Source organism: Pempheris klunzingeri, chromosome 19, assembly GCF_042242105.1.
Source record: "Pempheris klunzingeri isolate RE-2024b chromosome 19, fPemKlu1.hap1, whole genome shotgun sequence".
NCBI lineage: Eukaryota > Metazoa > Chordata > Actinopteri > Acropomatiformes > Pempheridae > Pempheris > Pempheris klunzingeri.
This window is the reverse complement of record NC_092030.1, coordinates 19,334,096-19,352,543: the sequence shown is the minus strand read 5'-3', so window position 1 is coordinate 19,352,543 and position 18,448 is coordinate 19,334,096. Positions and strand designations below refer to the sequence as shown.

At 41.0% G+C, this 18,448-nt stretch overlaps 2 protein-coding genes across 4 annotated transcripts; both read left to right on the top strand.

The window, feature by feature from the left end:
• Positions 1 to 709: 709 nt before the first annotated feature.
• Positions 710 to 10,555, top strand: LOC139218682 (cytotoxic granule associated RNA binding protein TIA1-like). The gene is made up of 12 exons (XM_070850341.1): positions 710 to 903; positions 2,105 to 2,201; positions 3,163 to 3,261; positions 5,333 to 5,387; positions 6,189 to 6,276; positions 6,473 to 6,548; positions 6,702 to 6,807; positions 7,307 to 7,405; positions 7,498 to 7,582; positions 7,702 to 7,840; positions 8,006 to 8,154; positions 8,557 to 10,555. The coding sequence occupies exons 1-12, from the start codon at positions 878 to 880 to the stop codon at positions 8,693 to 8,695; spliced, it is 1,158 nt and encodes a 385-aa protein (XP_070706442.1). The 5' UTR covers positions 710 to 877; the 3' UTR covers positions 8,696 to 10,555.
• A 723-nt stretch (positions 10,556 to 11,278) lies between these two features.
• On the top strand, positions 11,279 to 17,396 carry c19h2orf42 (chromosome 19 C2orf42 homolog). 3 transcript variants are annotated; one of them, XM_070850692.1, is made up of 9 exons: positions 11,279 to 11,327; positions 11,600 to 12,750; positions 13,430 to 13,549; positions 13,702 to 13,803; positions 14,188 to 14,292; positions 14,767 to 14,874; positions 15,364 to 15,464; positions 16,415 to 16,577; positions 16,663 to 17,396. In XM_070850692.1, exons 2-9 carry the CDS (start codon positions 11,634 to 11,636, stop codon positions 16,899 to 16,901), a joined length of 2,055 nt encoding a protein of 684 aa, XP_070706793.1. In that variant the 5' UTR covers positions 11,279 to 11,327; positions 11,600 to 11,633; the 3' UTR covers positions 16,902 to 17,396. The 3 variants fall into 3 exon arrangements, with proteins under 3 accessions (XP_070706793.1, XP_070706792.1, XP_070706795.1); XM_070850691.1 differs by having other exon boundaries at positions 13,693 to 13,803; XM_070850694.1 differs by lacking the exon at positions 13,702 to 13,803.
• The last annotated feature ends 1,052 nt before the right edge of the window (positions 17,397 to 18,448 follow it).

The window sequence follows — 18,448 nt, the reverse complement described above, 5'->3', positions numbered from 1 at the left end:
TACATAAATTAAAATGAGCTCCACCTTTACCAGTGAGGATGGATGTATCAATGATTATAATCCTGTATTATTATGAAATGGGCCTTTCTGCATGACCACTGAAATGCTTACACACTTTCACACTTCAGCAAACGACTGTTACTTGTAGCTATTTCAACAATGTAGTTAATTTTACTTATGTAAAACATCTGAGTACTTTCTCTACTGCACATGGGATAGTTTTACTTGCAGCACGGATATGAGTAACAGTTGTATAAGCAGCTATGAAAATACATACTCTTGCAGGTTTTAAATCTTGATTTAATACATTTTGGGGTAAAAAAAAAAAATACTATTCCAAGAAATATGTTTTTGTCTTCATTAAAATTCTTAATCTAAATAAAATGATGCATGCTACCATCCTGAGAGCAAACTGCCAGGGTGAATTAAACAATAAGGTGCAAAGGAAATATAGAGAGTGCTGAAATAAACAAGTACAATGAATAAATAATTAATGCAACAGTAGATAATTAAATCAAGACATGAAAATCAGCACACGTATCTGTCTTTAAAGACAACAGAAATTCAGGCTTTCTAATGGTAAATTTGAGTTTGAATATATGAAACAACATTTATTGTAATTTTCTGTTGACAGTATTTTGTAACCTGCCTTCAAGCTGCCTTTAGCTAACCTACTGCGCATGCGTCTTTCGTATCGGCCCCGGTCGCTCCGCCATCTTTGTCGGCTACCCATTGTTCACTCTGGAGCTAACTGCGCTGCTAAATCAGTTCATACTGCGCAATAAAATAACTTGACGGTGCCACAGGCAGCTGCCCGCGACAGTCGTGGATTTGCTCTCAGGGTTGCGACTTGTTCTCGGCCAGCAAGTGAAACAGAATGGACGATGACCAGCCCAAAACCCTGTAAGTGTCTGTCTGCGTTACCGCTAGCTAACCGCTTGCATTCGTCATGTAGCTAACATGCTGCGGCGGCGTATTATCCGGAGCGTACTCAAAAATGTTCATTTCTGTGGCCTGGAGAGGTTGGACGCCCTACCCCAATATAAACCCAGCAGTTGTTTTTGGTTTTTAGCAGGTTTTTACTAATCTAACGCCTGGGATATTCGGCTTTTTCGTTAACGCCATCTAGCTAATTCCTGAAAAATCGCAAACTAACGCATCGGTTCGCACCGCTAGTGAAGGAAAACCCCGGTGTAAAAGTTGATTTATTATTAAAATGAATACTGTTTAGTGTGGTTGGTGTTTGCCGAATGAAATAGCGTCTTGCAGAGATTAGTCAAATATATTTAAGTCTAGTGTACATTTCAAATAAGTCTGACGATGTGCAGGAGGACATTGAACTGCCAGCTTTTTCTATGGAGTTATGTATGCCAGCACATCCAAATCGTTACTTGGGCAGTAGAATAGAAGTATTGCACAGGCCCAGGAATATATGAGGATAGTTTTGGTACCAGTAACCTTGCCAAGTGTTAACATGGGCTGATGTTGATGTCAAAACGGGTTCTTTTTGATACCAGGGTAAGATTAACTTAATTCTATTTAAAGCCAGCAGTGATGTAAGGACAAGGTCAATAGCTGTGATTTCAGTAACGTTGTTTGTCCCCAGCTGCACTCTTTGTTTGAGCTGGCTTAATTGTCACAAAAGTTGTGTAAATATGCACTTTAAAATGCTTTTATAGTTTGAATATGTAACCCCAAAAACACAGCATGAAAGGAAAGCGAGCTAACAGCATTGCAATCAGGCAGGGAAAGCTATTTGTTGTCTAGAGGCAAACTTAGGGAAATGGATTCAAACACACAACACAATTAAGAATAATGAGGCGAGCTATTCTGCTCTTACCTTTCCAAACAAAAGTCAGGGGAAGCAGCCACAACTTGACCTAATGATCCAGATAGATGGACTGCAAAGGCAAAATCTTTCCCACAGCTGCTAATGGAAAGTTAACAAGTCCCAGACTTTGAATGATGTTTATCTCAGAGGCTGGATTTTCATACACGGAGGATGGAGGAAATGTCAAATTACCACAAAAACAAAACCTTAATTTGAACTTTCTGTGTCTTCTGACCATTGTGTGTGTTCTTTGTTTGTTTTATTTATACACAGGTATGTGGGGAATCTGTCCCGGGACGTGACAGAGGCCCTCATCTTGGAGTTATTTGGCCAGATTGGACCCTGCAAGAGCTGTAAAATGATAGTAGATGTGAGTTTGTGTGTCATGTTTATCACTCCATGTTAGTGTTTCCCTTTTGCCTGGGGAAACAACTTTGGTAGGAGAGAATTCAGAGACAAATTTCTTGATCGTGATCTGATTTATCACTTGCTCACCAACTCTGATTTTCAAAATAATCTATCCACAACTAACACCCTATTTTTCCAGGGGGGTAGTATTGCTGCCTCCAGTTTTAATGCTAGATGATGGTGTCTTCATATTTATTAATACTTGCATAATAGCCACAGTGAAGAACATGTACTCAGCGTACATGTTCTTCTCTGGAAAAACTCAAGGAACCAAAAGAGAAAAACCTGTTTTTTTTGTTGTTTCACAATTTCCTATTTGGATATAATCAATCAAATCTAGCATAAAACATTAATGTTTGTGATCTATCATACAGAACAACAATCCACATTAGTTTTCCTGCTAAATTTTCTTAAACTTAAAAACATGAATGTACATTCTGTCCTGCAACTTAGCTTGTTGAACCAGTGACCAAACAAACATTCACGAGGAAGAAGTGCAATGCTAATGTCATTTTGCAGGTTAGTTAGCTTGTTAGCTGCACAGCTACACATTGCACACATTACACAGCATATTGAGGTAAATGTCTCATCAACCCGGTTAGATGAAGATGTCTTCAATATCACTAACAACAACTGTTTGCTCATGGCTTGTAGGCTACGGCGCAAATGTGTTTACTTTGTCTTTTGTTCCCCTGCTTGGGATCAGCCTGCCAGCGGCTGGCAGTCGGACATAGATATAGCACTCCAGCCGGCTGAAATGAGGAGTAATTCTCATATTTCTGCAATTACCTTTTTTTTCCCTTTTGTTTTAATAAATAAAAACTATTAACAACATATTGATATTATTTTTGACTATTAAAAAACAGGATGGTTACATGTGATTTCAGTTGGACTTAAATAATTGTGTCTCCTGTCCACTCCAGACAGCAGGTCATGATCCCTACTGCTTTGTGGAGTTCTATGAGCATAGACATGCCACTGCCACAATCGCAGCCATGAATGGTCGGAAAATTCTGGGTAAGGTAAGCTATCATATCTCCTGGGTGAGTCTACTACGGCAAGACTGGGTGGGCGGGCTTGAAATGCAGCGGCGGGAAAACCTTGCATCTTGTTAAACCTTATCTTCCTGCTCCACTTCACTTGAATTGTTTTATTCCCCATGTGCACTTTATTCTTTCGTGCACAATCTCAAATGAGCAGGGTGGGAACACCAGACACTGATCACTGTAGTTTAATTACTTTTGTTTGTAATTGTTTCCTGGTTTCTTGTCAGTAGATCTGTCAAGTGATTACTATTTATTCAAAACAATAAAGCCTCGATAGATTACAAATATTAGATGGTCAAAGTGTAGCATAGGTTGTTCCTCACAGCTTAGGAGGCTAAAAGATTGTTTAAAATTGTTCATATATTCTTCCATAAAGGCAAAAGAAAAGCAAAGACAAATGTTGTGTAGGACTTTTTACAGACGTGTAGTTTATTAGATGTTAAATATCATTATTATATTTACAAAGACACATGCTTATGTTTTGCACAGGCACTTAAGATATGAATATTTCAAGTGATATTTATCTTAGTAATTAGAATTAGAATTGTGCAACAAGATAATTGAAGGTTGTGTACACACAGAACTGAAGTTTTCTGTTTTTAAGTCTGTTTTTGCATTCCAGGGCCTTTTTTTGTAAATTAAAAAAATTAACTGATGCCATTGTTCAATGGGCCACAACTGATTTGTCTTTATTATAGATGAATTTGTTAATTATTATAATGTCAATTAGTGGAAAAAGCCCAAGTTGACATATTCAGTTGTCTTGTTTTGTCAGAAAAACAGTTCAAAACAATACATTTTTGCAGTCGGCCATGATTTTTCTAATATTCGTTAAATTATAACGAATAGTTCACATGACTATTGTCTTGTATTAAAAAGTATATTTTCTTTTGTTCTTACTGGCACCCTGTAGTACGCCCGTCTGTAACTATTCGAATAATCTTCAAATAGTATTTTTGCTTGTAATGCACTTCCCTAATAAATATTTACAGCTTAATATGATAGAAAACTATTAATTCAGCAAATATCTACATTGGAGAAGCTGGAATTTGTGCCTTGTCTTTTTCTTTTCATATTTTGACATAGTTTTTTTTTTTACCAGTGAGCTTCTGAAAGCATTTTTAAAACCCAATTTACTTGTGTGTTGTTATGGTAGGTTGTCATCACACTAACACACATAGTTGTCATAACCACAGTGCACCCTGTTCCACCAAATACTGAACATTACAAGCTGGATCGTGTGTTAGATGACATTACAGGCATACCTAATAAACTCATAAGTTGCTTTGCGTATTTACACAGGCGTAAACAAAGTGCTGTTGGGTTTTTTTTTTTTTGTATTGTCACTTCATGCACCATGCTGTCTCTGCTTTAATTAAGATTTTCCTTAAGTGAGTTTTCCATCTGTGTATGAATTGATTTAACATGGCCCTGCTGTGTAATCATGCTACGTGTAACATTCTTTGATCTACTTTTAATTGATGCTCTTCTGTGCCCCTACATCTTTACTGTTATGTGTTCTTTTGCAAAGTTATTTCCACATAGAATCCACATAAGAGCAACTTCAACAGAAATACATTCAGTTGAAAATATTTTATCCTCAACAGGTATTGAAGGACCATTTGAGGAGTATAACAAGTTCGTAAAAATCACTTGTTTGTAAGTCCCTTGTTATTTGGACCTTACTTCCTACAGTTTTGCTCCAAATTTTTACTAGACTGAGACTGAAATGTTCCTGATTATGAAGGTGAAATCTTGATATCCCTTTATATTCTCCACTGTATTTTACTGTTTAATTAATTAATGCCAAGGTATGTAAAATTAGATAATAACAATGGAACAATTTGTAGTGGTGGTTTAAGAACCCAAGTGTGACATACAGAGACCACCTTATTAAAAAAAAAAAAGTTCTCAATCACAAAATAAGTAAAACTGGTGTGTGACAAGACCTCTAATCAAAGAAAAAGCACCTTCCTCTCCTCTACAAGCATACTTCACTTCTCACCTTTTTCCTCTTCCTCGTTCTCTACAACTGTCTCTCTTGCAGGAGGTCAAGGTCAACTGGGCCACGACGCCAACCAGCCAAAAGAAAGACACAAGCAGTAAGTAGTTAATCTCGGTGTCGAGCTTACGTGGTTTCTTCTCTACAATAGTTTCTTTGTCAAGGTTAGATGGAGTTCAAGGTAGAATTTATTGCCATCTTCTCCTCATACAAGACTCAGTATTAAGGGGCTTATCCAGGATTCAGGGGGACAAAATTGCCTTCCCTTACTAGGTGGGTTTCCATCCACCTGTTTTTATGTGTAGTTCTTAATGTGAGCATAAAAAACCTGAGTGGAAAAGCTGAAAATGTGTGGGCATAAAAGACGAAACGTCTGAGCTGAGACAATGGAAACAGTTTCAGCAAATAAATCATACATGGATCATGGGCCTGAAACCTCCACTGAAGAGACAAAACAAACTGTCATGTCAGTTCTATCTTGTTTTCCACCATCTGAGGTCTGACTCGTATTGTTGCCTTCTCTTCCTTGCCGTGGTACCTAACCACAGCATTAGCGCCACCTACTGCTTATCTCAATGAACCAACTCCTAATGTAGGCATGAATTAGCATTTTCTTTGGTAGATATTCTGAAACTTCTATTACAATTTGGGCTAATTTAACCTGGTTATTACTACAACAAGAACAGTTCTAATGGATGAAAAACTGCATTAAACATTAAAATAGAAGGCATAAAAATGGCAACAATTTGTTTTTAAGTCATACGTACACCGTCAGATAGGAATTAATATAATTGAATAATAAATAGTACAAATCCTTCTTGCAGATTATCTGTAGTTCATACAAACAGCAAGTTAACAAAGTAAAAACCACAATATGACTGTTTTTCTTTTGCTTTTTTAGGTCACTTCCATGTCTTTGTTGGAGATCTAAGTCCTGAAATTACCACAGATGACATAAAAGCAGCTTTTGCTCCATTTGGGAAAATATCGTAAGTGTATTCTCATGATCATTAACCAGTGTGATTCTTAATTTCATAATATTTTCCAACTTCACCAGCTCGTCTGTGACTCTGAGCTCCAAGCCCACTGATTTCTACTGAAGACGTAAAAGCTTAAGAACGGGTCACAGCTGGATAGTGTAGTTTTTCGCAGACGTTACTAAGTGTGTGTCACATCTGTCCACAGGGATTGTCGAGTGGTGAAAGACATGGCCACAGGTAAATCTAAAGGCTATGGCTTTGTCTCCTTCTTCAACAAATGGGTAAGTGTGCCAATAGTGCCCATGTGTTAGAGGACTGAGAAAACATTAGTAGGTTCTGATTGTTGACTTCATTTTGACATCAACGTGTACAGTTAGTGTTGTGTTTTTGGTGTCGGTAACTCAGGAGTTTGCACGTTTCCTCTGTATGATCAGGATGCAGAGAACGCCATACAGCAGATGGGAGGACAGTGGCTGGGAGGGAGGCAGATCAGGACCAACTGGGCCACAAGGAAGCCTGCTCCTAAAACTACGAATGAAAGTAAGCCCACAGTAATGAGATATGTGATTAACTGGACTGTATCATCGCTCCCTTAGGGTGCTATCACATGGTTTTGCAGGTATTTATAATTAGACGCCTGCAAAACAAATGACTTTCCCCTAATCCTCAGCTTTACTTTGTGTTTAGTGCTAATCTTCCAATTTAGCATGTTAAATTAAGCTAAATTAAGATGGTGAACATGCTCAACATTATACCTGCTAAACATCAGCACGTTAACATGGCTTTTTCTTAAGAATGTAGGATGTTTGCCTTTAGCAGAAGGCTTAAGCACAGACCTGCTAGCATCGCGTAGACTCATGTGCTGTGTCCCAAATCATGCTACATACTTATTCCATACAATTAGACAACTTTATTTTCCTTTTTTGTTACTTCAGTGCAGTATAAGCAAACAGTTGTATTATAAGAGAAATATTTTCAGAATGACAACAAATGAAATAAATGCTTCTAACTTTTTTTTTTTTTTTTTTTTTTTTTAAAGCAACCAATACCAAGCAGCTGTCTTTTGATGAGGTGGTCAACCAGTCCAGCCCCAGCAACTGCACTGTCTACTGCGGGGGAGTCACAACAGGTCTCACAGGTGAGTCCCAGTTTGTCCATAACATTAAGCTGCAGGTTTAAAAGAACTACTTGCACATGGAACATAATCATTTTATGTTATTTTGTTTATAGAGCAAATTATGAGGCAGACCTTCTCGCCTTTCGGCCAAATCATGGAAATCCGTGTTTTCCCAGACAAAGGCTACTCATTTGTGAGGTAAGCTGACTTTCTGATTGATTTATTCAAGGTTCACCTGTCACATATGAACCGCACTTATATGCAGGACAAGGGTGGGTGATGCAGTCTGATATTAAACAACTCTTTCCTGTGTGCAGGTTCAACTCCCATGAAGCAGCAGCTCATGCCATTGTTTCTGTCAATGGCACGTCCATAGAGGGCTATGTAGTTAAGTGTTACTGGGGCAAAGAAACAACAGACATGGTTAGCCCAATCCAGCAGGTACAGATGCCACAGGTAAGCTCCACGATCATCCCCAACACAACTCACAGTTTGTCTGTTAACGTTGGATGAAATCCCTGCTGGTTGACTGCTACAGTGCTTCTTCATTCTACCTTGAGATCTTAAAGCTACTGCTGCAATGTGATACTCGGCGTCCTAAAATATTCTTCTGTATGTCAGCAAAACGCGGTGAGCTTCGCAGCGCAGCCCTACAGTCAGTGGGGCCAGTGGTACAGCAACACGCAGCAGATTGGTCAGTATGTGCCCAATGGATGGCAGGTGCCGAGCTATGGAGTCTACGGACAGACCTGGGATCAGCAGGGCTACAAGTGAGTACCACAGCTGTCCCAAGATCAAGAGAGCGACAATGAAGAAATATTTTTCTGTTTCTTGTAGATCTTCTTTTCAACATGCTTCAGTTATGTTCACCATAGTATCCCTGTTTACATGCTTCACTCACTTACATTACAAACAGCGGGAACGTCTGCCTTGTTTTATAACTGAAAATCTTGTGCAGTCGCTGTATTTGCATTGTTGGCTCATGCCCTTTTTACACTTGTCGCATCAAACGTCTCGCAGTTGGAATTTAATATACTTAAATTAATGCTTCTTGAGGTGCATTTACCAGTTTATCCATCTTCTCGAGACACACAACGTGTAAACAGGGTCTCTCTGCTTCCTCGCTTAATTTGACTCCATTTGTCTGACTGCATGTCTGTCTGCTGTTTCAGTCATTTACATGCTGGTGCCGGATGGACAGGCGTGGGTGCTGTGAGCAACGGGGGCATGGTGGAGCCCGGGCAGGGAGTCAACGGGACGGTGCTAACCAACCAGGCTGGCATGAGCACTGCTGGCTACCACACCCACTGATCACTGATCACAGTAGCCCTCTCTAAGCCTCTGAGGCCACAATGATGATACTCTACCGGGGGAAACGAGTGCATTAGATGTGCTCTCTCTGTTACCACACACAGTTATTCTGTTAGTGAGGCTGATTCGCCAACCTCACCAGTCCATAACCTCACCCACTGCCCAAATCTGCAAGTGTAAAGAAAACAGTCCACTCCAGAACACTTCAACACTGTTAACACAGCCATTGCTAATGCACCTTGGATTCCTGGGCCCATTTCATTGTTTGGAGAAATTTTCTAATGCCTGCAGATAACTGGCCAAATGTAAATTATTCGACCGTGTCAAGATATTTCTAGCACAGCCACGTTTTAGTTTTAAAGGAAGAAATGTTCAGCTAATTAAATCCATAGTAAAACATCAGATTTTGTTTGTTTTTCAGCCCCTCAGAGCCAAAGAGCAAGGGCAGAATTTTATATTATGTAACAATCATACAGGGAGAAGAGGCCACCAACTAAGTACTCAACAGTCCATAGTAAAGCAATGCATTGAGTAAGGGGTGCGATTTTTATTTTTTTCTCATTTGGAGCCTCTTGCTCTCACTGCTGGTCTGTCCACCTGTTACTGAAGTGAAAAACAAGTCCAAGCAAGTTCTCAGGGTGTTGTTGAGAGTCATTCTGTGAAACGTAGCAAATCACTGAGTAGAAGTAGCCAGGTTGAGGGAAAGCGGACGCCACAAAACAAGTAAATTTCTGCACTCCTTCACTTCATCTCCCGGAACGGACTGAACAGGCTGAGACCCTCAGTCTGTGGATAGGAAACGCGTGTGTGTGTGTGCGTGTGTGTGTGTGCGTGTGTGTGCATGAACTGATGCTTTTACACACAAGACAAAGTCCAGTTCATCTTCCCCTGAAACAAAAAAGGACTACGCCATCTTTTTTTTTTTTTTTTTTTTCCTGTCATTTTCAAGTGTTGTTTCCTTTCTTTAAAATGCTGACGTTGTACAAAGAGCTTTTGCCTTTTTGTGTTTCATTTCGGGACTGTCTTATAAAGAAATGTTGCAGTGACACCATCGAATCATGTGACACGTGAGACCTTTTTTATTTTTGTGTATAAAGCATTAAGTGGCTGTCAACTGTCAACTTTATTTTTTAAATTAGATTTTCAATATCTAAAATAAACCAATTGCAGGGATTACTGCCACTCTTATCTTACTCATAGGCAGACAAATATTGCACAAATACTTAAGGCTATCTTTTCACAAAATTTGAAATACTAGGGTTTTTGTTATGTTTTTGCATTCCACTTTCTTTTGTAATTTCCTTTGGAAGTCCTTTTTATGTAACAGTCTGTTCAATTGTACTGAATCTGTATAAAGACACCATGTAAAACAGAGGCGGGCGAGCTTCTGGTTGGTTTAATGGACTTCAGAAACGGCTGTTTGACAGTAGCATCCCTGTCCAGTGCTGGTCCGTGTACAGTAGAGACAGTGCAACATGTGATTCTTCCAGAGGCTTGGAGGACAAGCAGCATTGCTATGCAATGCAAAAGCCTTTCGATTGACAAATAATACATAATTTAAGTTATTCTGTTGTAAACCTAAAAAAAAAAAACGATTGTTTTTATAGATTTAAGGAACAACCTCATGAGGATCAGATTTTTGCACTGTGGCCACCATCATTTTTAATATAGTTGGAAAAATCCATTGTGTTGCCTTATTATCAGTGAGTTTCTTTTAATTTAACCAAAAATCATCCAAGAGTAGGCGGTGCCTAAGAATGTTTTCAACCTATGTTTTGGCAAGAGAAGTTCTGTTGATGCTTCAGTAAGATGGTTTGAGTTTTTGCTTTGTCCCATTAAAATGCTGATGCTTAAAACATCTCCCTGGTTGCACTGACTGTGTCTTCGCTCTAAAACCAGGTGGCATGTGAAGCGCGGAGGGCAGAAGGCATGACAAAACTTCAATTATTGTGGTCGACTTTTATTTACAGTCCTGTGGAGGCAGAAATGTCAAAAGATTTGCCGTTCTTTTACCTCCCTGGAGTCTCTGTCACCTTGAAACACGTCAGTTATACAGTATAGGGCTAATGATACTAACTAATGATACTTTTCATATCAGTGAATTTTCTGATTATAAACTGCGTTACTCATTTTAGTCTACTTGTGAAATAGTAGTTTAATGCTTTCTCCCACTAATATTCACTTTACTGTCATATATATCAAAGAAAAGCAGAAATTTTTCACATTTAAGAAATTTATTGTCTTCCTTTATACAGACTATAAGTACAAGTACCACATTTTTCTTACCTAAATATAATATTTTACAATACAAAAATCCTATTAATACTTAAAAATACAATGGTTGTTGACTCATAATACTGTTTTCATGCTTTCTTGCTTTTCAAAAGGCAAAGAAAACGCTTAAGAACTCAAACACCCGCCCGCTAACCTACATAAACTACACTTCCCATGATTCAGCGCTTCCGGGGAAACCGCCAACCCCCTTTTGTACCCACGTGATCGCCTCCGACCAATGAGGAGTGTCGTTACAGGCGCAATGCGGTTATCTGGATGTAAGGAGGAATGGCGACGGTCGAGGCGGTTTTGGAGGCCTGAGTCGAGCTGAATTTGACCAAACAGAAGCGGATAACAGGTAATTTAAACATTAGCTTCAAAAAACCCACACAGTTGAGATGGTGTGTGACTCAAGTGGTGCGTTTTAAACAGATAAGCGGTGTGTTTTAAACAGGAAATGATAGATTTTGAAGCATTATGTGCAGTGGAATTGTTAGCAAAACTTAAGAAGGCAGTGTGATTTTAAATAAAGTTTGATACTGTTTTTTTAATTTTGTATAAAATGAAGTCACATGGGTCACCTTTTCCAGTAATCTCAATTTATGTGTCTTTTCCCCCCTCTTTCTCAAGGTTTAAATCTCCTCATCTCCAACCAAAACTATTGATGAAGAGCCCCGAAATGGATACTGAAGTGAAAGTCTCCACCTCCTCAAGCATGGTCTCTTCCACCTCCACACAGACCTCGACCACCCAGGCCAACCTCGCAGCCAAACAGAGAGACAGCAAAAAGACCACATCCACGACTCCGGCCTTCCTCTCCAACCTGGGGAGGGCCACCCTGCGGGGGATTCGCAAGTGTCCGCAGTGTGGCATCTACAACGGCACCCGTGGGCTCAGCTGCAAGAACAAGGCCTGTGGGATCTCCCTCAGGAATGCGTCGGTGCCAGGCAAGAACAGCAAGAAGTGTATGGTGGAGGTGGTGAAAGTGATAATAGACAGCGAGGAGAGGGGGGTGAAAGAGCGTGAAGGCGGAGGAGTCCTGGTCGGTGGCTCAGGTGGAGGTGTGCAGGTGTTTTCAGTGTGTCACAGAGGAAGAGGAGCCACAGCTACCCAGCTGGGCTTTGTCGAACTCGTCCCCACCGATACTGCCATAGCGACGGGCGACGGAGCCACCCTGCTGACCCGCATCAACCTGGGCCGCTGCTTTTTGCCGTCTTGCAGGCAGGGTCAAAGGTCAAATCAGGGCGGGTCAGAATCAGCGGATGCTGGTTCCAAACAGTCGTCCGACAGCCTCTGCATCCACATAAAGCAAGCCATAGAGTGTCGGAGCCGTGCGACCCCGCTCACCTTAAAGAGCTCTGTCTTGGAGGGGCTGCAGGCCTCCATTCAAGCCAGGGAGGAGCTGTGGAGGCTGGCCACGGAGTCTCCAGGGCCCCTGGTGCAGCGCGTCGCAAAAGACACACTGGTGGTGAAGTGCCACACAGATTCCCAGCATCCTCTGGGGCTGCTGCATCTCACCGTAGGTGCAGGCGGGCTGTCTGAGGTTGTAAAAAGTGAGCGAAGGGGCAGAGAGCAGCAGCAGCAGCAGCAGCTTGGCGTTTTCCACTGTGCCTGTCAGGTTGGCAGCAAAAGAAGTAAACCGGGTGCAGCAGGTGGACCCACTAACTGTCATCCTCCATCACTGTTGCCCTGCCTTCACTTCTACGCCTGTGTGTGCGCCTTTGCAAGTGATGTGAAACTGGCCTCTGAGTTTGCTGCTTTCATCAACTACACCCACAGTGGTACAGTCACTGAGCCTTTCTGCCAGTTTTTAAGGGCGAGTTTGACATTATGGAAAATGTGCTCAATCGCTTTCCTGCTGAGATTTTCATGAGTCTCCACTGGTTGTCTGACAACCAGCGGCCCCCTTAAGTGCAAACCCTTCTCAATGAGAATTATGACACTTTTTTCTCTCATGTTTCCCCTCTAAAGAAACTGCCTTCCCACTCAGACCACATCTGCACAAAACATACAATATTTACACTTAACTCACCATCATAGAGTCCTTGTCCTTACAATTAAGGTCCCTTATATGAATTAACAGACATGAAGAAGAAAAACAACCAAAGCAATAAATAAATTGACTTTAATAAAGCAATGATTAACACATTAACATCAGTGACTCCTTTTGTTGACATAAGCAACAAAAAGACTCCTGATGTAAAGTTTAGTTTGACAGAATATCAATAATGTACAATTCTCTCAATCATCCATTTGTTCATGGGTTAATATTACAGAGCCAGGCTAACACTTTCCACCTGTCTCCAGTCTTTATGCTAAGCTAAGCTAACTGACTAGTGGCTGTACTCTCAGCAAGAAAGCAAATAAGCTTGTTTGCCAAAATGTGAAAGTATTCCTTTATTGGGTGCTTTGGTTTAATAAGACCTGTTTCAGATGATGTCTCCATGCTTTTCTTTTCAGGTGTGCAGCAAGATGCCACAGGTAGTGCAGTTAGTCTCGATGAGAAGCCTCTGCAGCCGGCTGAGCTGGTCAACTCTCATCATAAAACAAAGAAACTTCGCCTGGATGAATCTCTCTCTGGTGGTTTCATCATAACTCTTTGTTACAAACATCTATCCCTCGTTAATTGTGAATCTTGTCTGAATCTTCCATTCTCCTCCCTTCTCTTTCTATCTTTATCTTCCCCCAAACTCTTGTTTCTTTAATTTCCTGCCTCTGTGGAGCCCCCTCAGCGGCCTCACCCTCTGGGGTGGGGAAAGAGGGGGTGTCGGCCTCCGGCCTGAGGAGAGCTGGTCAGAGGAAAGCCCCTGGTGCTGGTGGTCTGAAGGCTCCAGGTGCTGCCTCCCTCCCTCCCTCCCTGCATGCCTGTCTCCCCTCCCTGCCTTTTCATCTTTCTGATGCCTAAATCTGTCTGTTAAAGAGCCTTACGTCGTCTTAGACATCTGTCTCTATCTTTATCATTCCTCTGTCTAATCCTGCAGCACTAATCCTGATCCACTATTGAAAAGAACAGGGTCGCACTGTAGTGGACGCGGAGCATATTTTAACATTTAATTTGTGGCCGACAAAACATTTCCAAGCCTTTTAATTAAATGTGACACGGCAGACTTAAAGACTAAATATGTAGCTGGTGGGTGGTCCACCTAGAGACAAAGCACGTAATGAACGAGTGTCTGCTGTGCTACTGGATTTTCTAATCTGTGTGTTGCATGTCTCAGGGAGTACCCAGTTTGTGGATGAACATACAGTGACGATGGGCTTCCACCAGTGGCTGGCCAGCGTCACAGAGAGGATCCACCACACAATGCACTACCAGTTTGACGGTAAAGCTGCAGCTTGTTTAGCGCGCTGCATGTTGTTTCAGCTAAAGCATTTCACCATATACATGCATGTCTGGGTCAGAGATACTGAAATAGTTTCGGGAATTATGTTTATTGGAAGATATTGATGCTGCTCTAATGTCCGAGGGTGGTATCATCTTCTCATCTAACTCCCTGATCTTCTAGCATATATGTGTATCTCTTTTTTCCCCAAAGTATTCCTGTAATAAATGGGCTTTGGGTTTTAGATTTCTCACAATCTTAATGTTATTAATTATTAATAACTGCTCTGTACTGATCTATAAAGCATTGTAATGCATGATGATGTATTCACCATTCATAAAACTATCAGTCACAACTTGCAGAGCAGAAGGTTCATTATATGAAGGCACTCTAACCTGTGCTTTTCTGCAGCATTTGGTTGCTTGTCACACACATAAAAAAAACCAGCTGTCGGTGTCGATGTTTTTCTGTCAGGGAAACCACAACCTCTGGTGTACCACATTCCCCAGGAGTTCTTCAACGCTCTGCAGCATCGTCTGTCACTGGGCTCCAAGAAGAAGAGACTGCCCAACTTCACGACAGGTGGAGCAACATCATTTACGGCATGGTGTTGTAGCAATTCTTATCACACTGGAGAGCTACATGTGTCGGTACTTCATCACTTAAGTACAATTTTGAGCCAAGATTTGACATAAAAAAGAAATCATATAAAGTAGAGTCATCATTAAAGTAAAAAACAATAGTACAAAGACAGCAGTGACATTTCAGGTGTGTTAACAGTCCCACCAAAGCAACAAAAAGTATCCACATTTTCTTCTGTCCGTCCGTCATTAATCACATCGTGACCCCTCAGATTTATCTTGTGACCATTTGGAGAATCTTTCTACACAACTAGACTCATGAAGTAAATTCTGCTTACAATCCGTTTGTACTTTTAGATTTGAATGAAGGACTTTTACCTGTAATGGAGTACTTTTACTATGATATATATTTTTCTAAAGGATCTGAATACATTGGCTAAACAAATACGGACTCTCTCTCTGTCTCTCTGTCTCTTTGTGTGGCTTTCAGCATTTGTGAGAAATGATGGACTCCCTCTCGGCTCTTTCTCCAAGTACACCTGGCACATCACCAATCTCATGCAGGTCAAACGTATCTTTGACACACCAGAGGTAAATAACCCCCCCCCCCACCCCTCTCTCTTTCACATTTTCTTAGTAGAACCTCTCTGAACATTGTTCTCTTACACCTCTCTAATGAGAGAAGATAAAAGTCACCTCTGATGCACACTCAGTCAAACAGTCTTAATCAGAAACGATGAACACTGTTTTTTTTTTTACCCCGTTTTGTGTTGTGTCCTGTGCTGATTGGAGCCTGAGAGTAACAGCCAGCGTGCACAGCATCCGTTATACGACGATGTTGCTCTCATGAACATATTTTTATGTTTATGTTGTCAGACAATCGAACGAGTGTGAAATTTGATAGCGGCTCATAAATACAAAGTGTTGACCAGCAGCCGTTACTAAGCTGCTGCTGATAAAAGCCTGATTTAACAGTCACAACATCTTCAGACGAAATAAAGAGAAATGAATCCAGGTTAATGACAGCAGCTGTGATATGAGATCAATTCCCATATTGACATTTAAAATGAGTGATGACAGAGAGAGGTCGAAGAGGGTTGATATATTCAACACAGCCAAAGAGCATCTATTACCACATCTAACTGAACAGCAAACGTGTCAATGCTTGTAAAACATGGACAATGAAAGCAAAAACGGCCAGATGCTGTATATAAATAGAATAAGACTGCAGACACCACTCGGTAAAGCGGAACAGCAGCAATTTAATCTATTTTTAACTCACATTTCTAAAAACACACAATTTAACATCAAACAAATTTAAGACCGTTAAGGTTCAGTGTTCTTTGTAGTGAAAATGCAAAACCAATATTAGCTAATATCAGGTCTCTAAGGAGGATGTCAATTATGATTTCAAGTAGGATTAATACAGTAGTAGTGAGTGATGACCAGTGTCAATAAGCTGTATAGATGCAGACTTGTATAAACTTACACCCAAACTCACTCACTTTCTGTCTCTCTCCTCCTCACCGTCTGTCTACCAGTTGCCACTGGAGCTCTCGCAGAGTTTTGTTAAGAACGTCGACGGCTCTTATTCACGTTTCCGCTGTCCTGATCTTCCGCCTGAGCCAGAGTTGCCGGAGGGATTCAGGACAGATCGGCCGCAGGCTATACGGCCGATGGAGCTCCGCACCTTCCTCAAAGTCGGTGAGTGTCTGTTTCCTTCAGCCGCAGCAGCACCGAGACGTCAGTCTGCACAGCTGTATGTACTCTGTGTCGTGTATCTGTGCAGGACTAGGCGCAGCAGATCAGAAGGAGGTCAGTCCGTTTGTGATCGAGTGGATCCCCGACGTTCTCCCTCGCTGTCAGATGGGAGAGCTCAGGATTAGCTTCGAGTTCGGCCACCAGCAGAGCGGTCAGCCGGAGTACTGTGAGAAAACGAGTGTGTCAGAGAAAGGAGGTCGTATCAAGTCGGACTCAGTGCAATCCAAACACACAGAGGCTGTTGAAATCCTTCAGGTTGTTGTGTAACGACCCAATAATCAACTTTAATTGCTTCTCTGGGCAGTTTGTCATGAATCATTGACAGTATGTGACTTATATATCCAAGTGATATTATACAACGTGTGGATAATCAGTTTCCATATGATTTACACAGTATAATGTTGATCAACAGCATTTTTAGACAATCTAGTCCGTAGTGGAGCTCTTCATGATGCCTTTTCCTTAGTGCTAAATATTTATAACATCAAAGTCATAAAGTACAAAAAAATGACACAAAAAAGGTGTATTTTTGGAAAAAATATCTATTTTTAAAACGTGGCCTACACATTTTTATTCTACACAGATCTTAAAACCAACAGGAACAAAAAGAAAAAACAATAAGCACATAAAACAAAATAAGAACTTTTTTATCAGTTTGATAAAACTTTCTTAAAACCAGTAAAATAGTTTGACGTGTTGGCTCCGATGGGAGTTAATCCACTGTGTCCTGTTTCCTGTGTAAAAAACCATTATGTGTGTTAAAGCCTCTTGTTTTGCTATGAAAGCATAAACAAAATAAAACATATTTAATGGATAAAATGTCTCTTTATTGGCAGAGATAAGTAACCCTCTCACTAAAATAGGAATAAATGTCTCTTCCACATTTTTCTGGGGAATCACAGTTGGGCTCAATCTGCCCTTTGCGTCGCTTCATGGGGAGTTCTGTATAAAGTACTATAAAGTGGATGTAGACATTTCCACCAGCAGATGGAGGCACAGGTTTGCTCTTTCACCAGTGGGGCTGGTTTAATGTGACTCTTCAAGCAAACACAAGTGAAGAATGTGAAATGTATGAAAGAACTATAGAAGCTGCCATACTTTTAGAGAATCAGTGTAGAAAATGATTTAATATAGAATAAAATTAGGTGTTTAACTGCATTTCATAATTTGGCTGGGTCTGTCTTCCTCCCCTCTGGGCATCACAAAGCAGGAATTACACACTTGCTGTGAGATATATCACTGGAAACATCACACATGCTTCCGAAATGTGTCCAAATGTTCATGAATTAATTAAGATAACAAGTTAATACCATGAGAACATCACGCCAAATTATATGCACTCCTCAGAATAGCAGCTTGCACACTGTGTATCTACATCAGGGGTGTAGGCGTATAAGAACAGTGCCAGCCCCCGGCCTCGTTCCTCCCTCACAGGCCCCCAGGACATCAGTGTTAGTACAGCCTATGCCTGCACAGGGGGCCCGGCTGCCAGACAGCTCTGAGCTACGCATTTAGCTGTTTATGTAGTCTGTCAGTCACAGAGACAGGAGACGCATCAATTCTCTCCTGGAAGGAAAAGCAAGCACATTGTGACAGAGAGGCTTCCTCCGGTCGCCTGAAAGATGTGTTACAGACAGAGACGGCAAAGGTTTAAGAGGGGAGGGGGCTGTGAGTAAGAGTGGAGGGAAAAATGTTCAGGAAGCAGCAAAGTTATTTAGCAAACACACTTAAGGCCTGTACCAGGAAGTGGTTCAGTGAACTTAATCTGCATGTCTTCACAAAGTATTTGGGTCTAGATTACAGTGACCAGACAT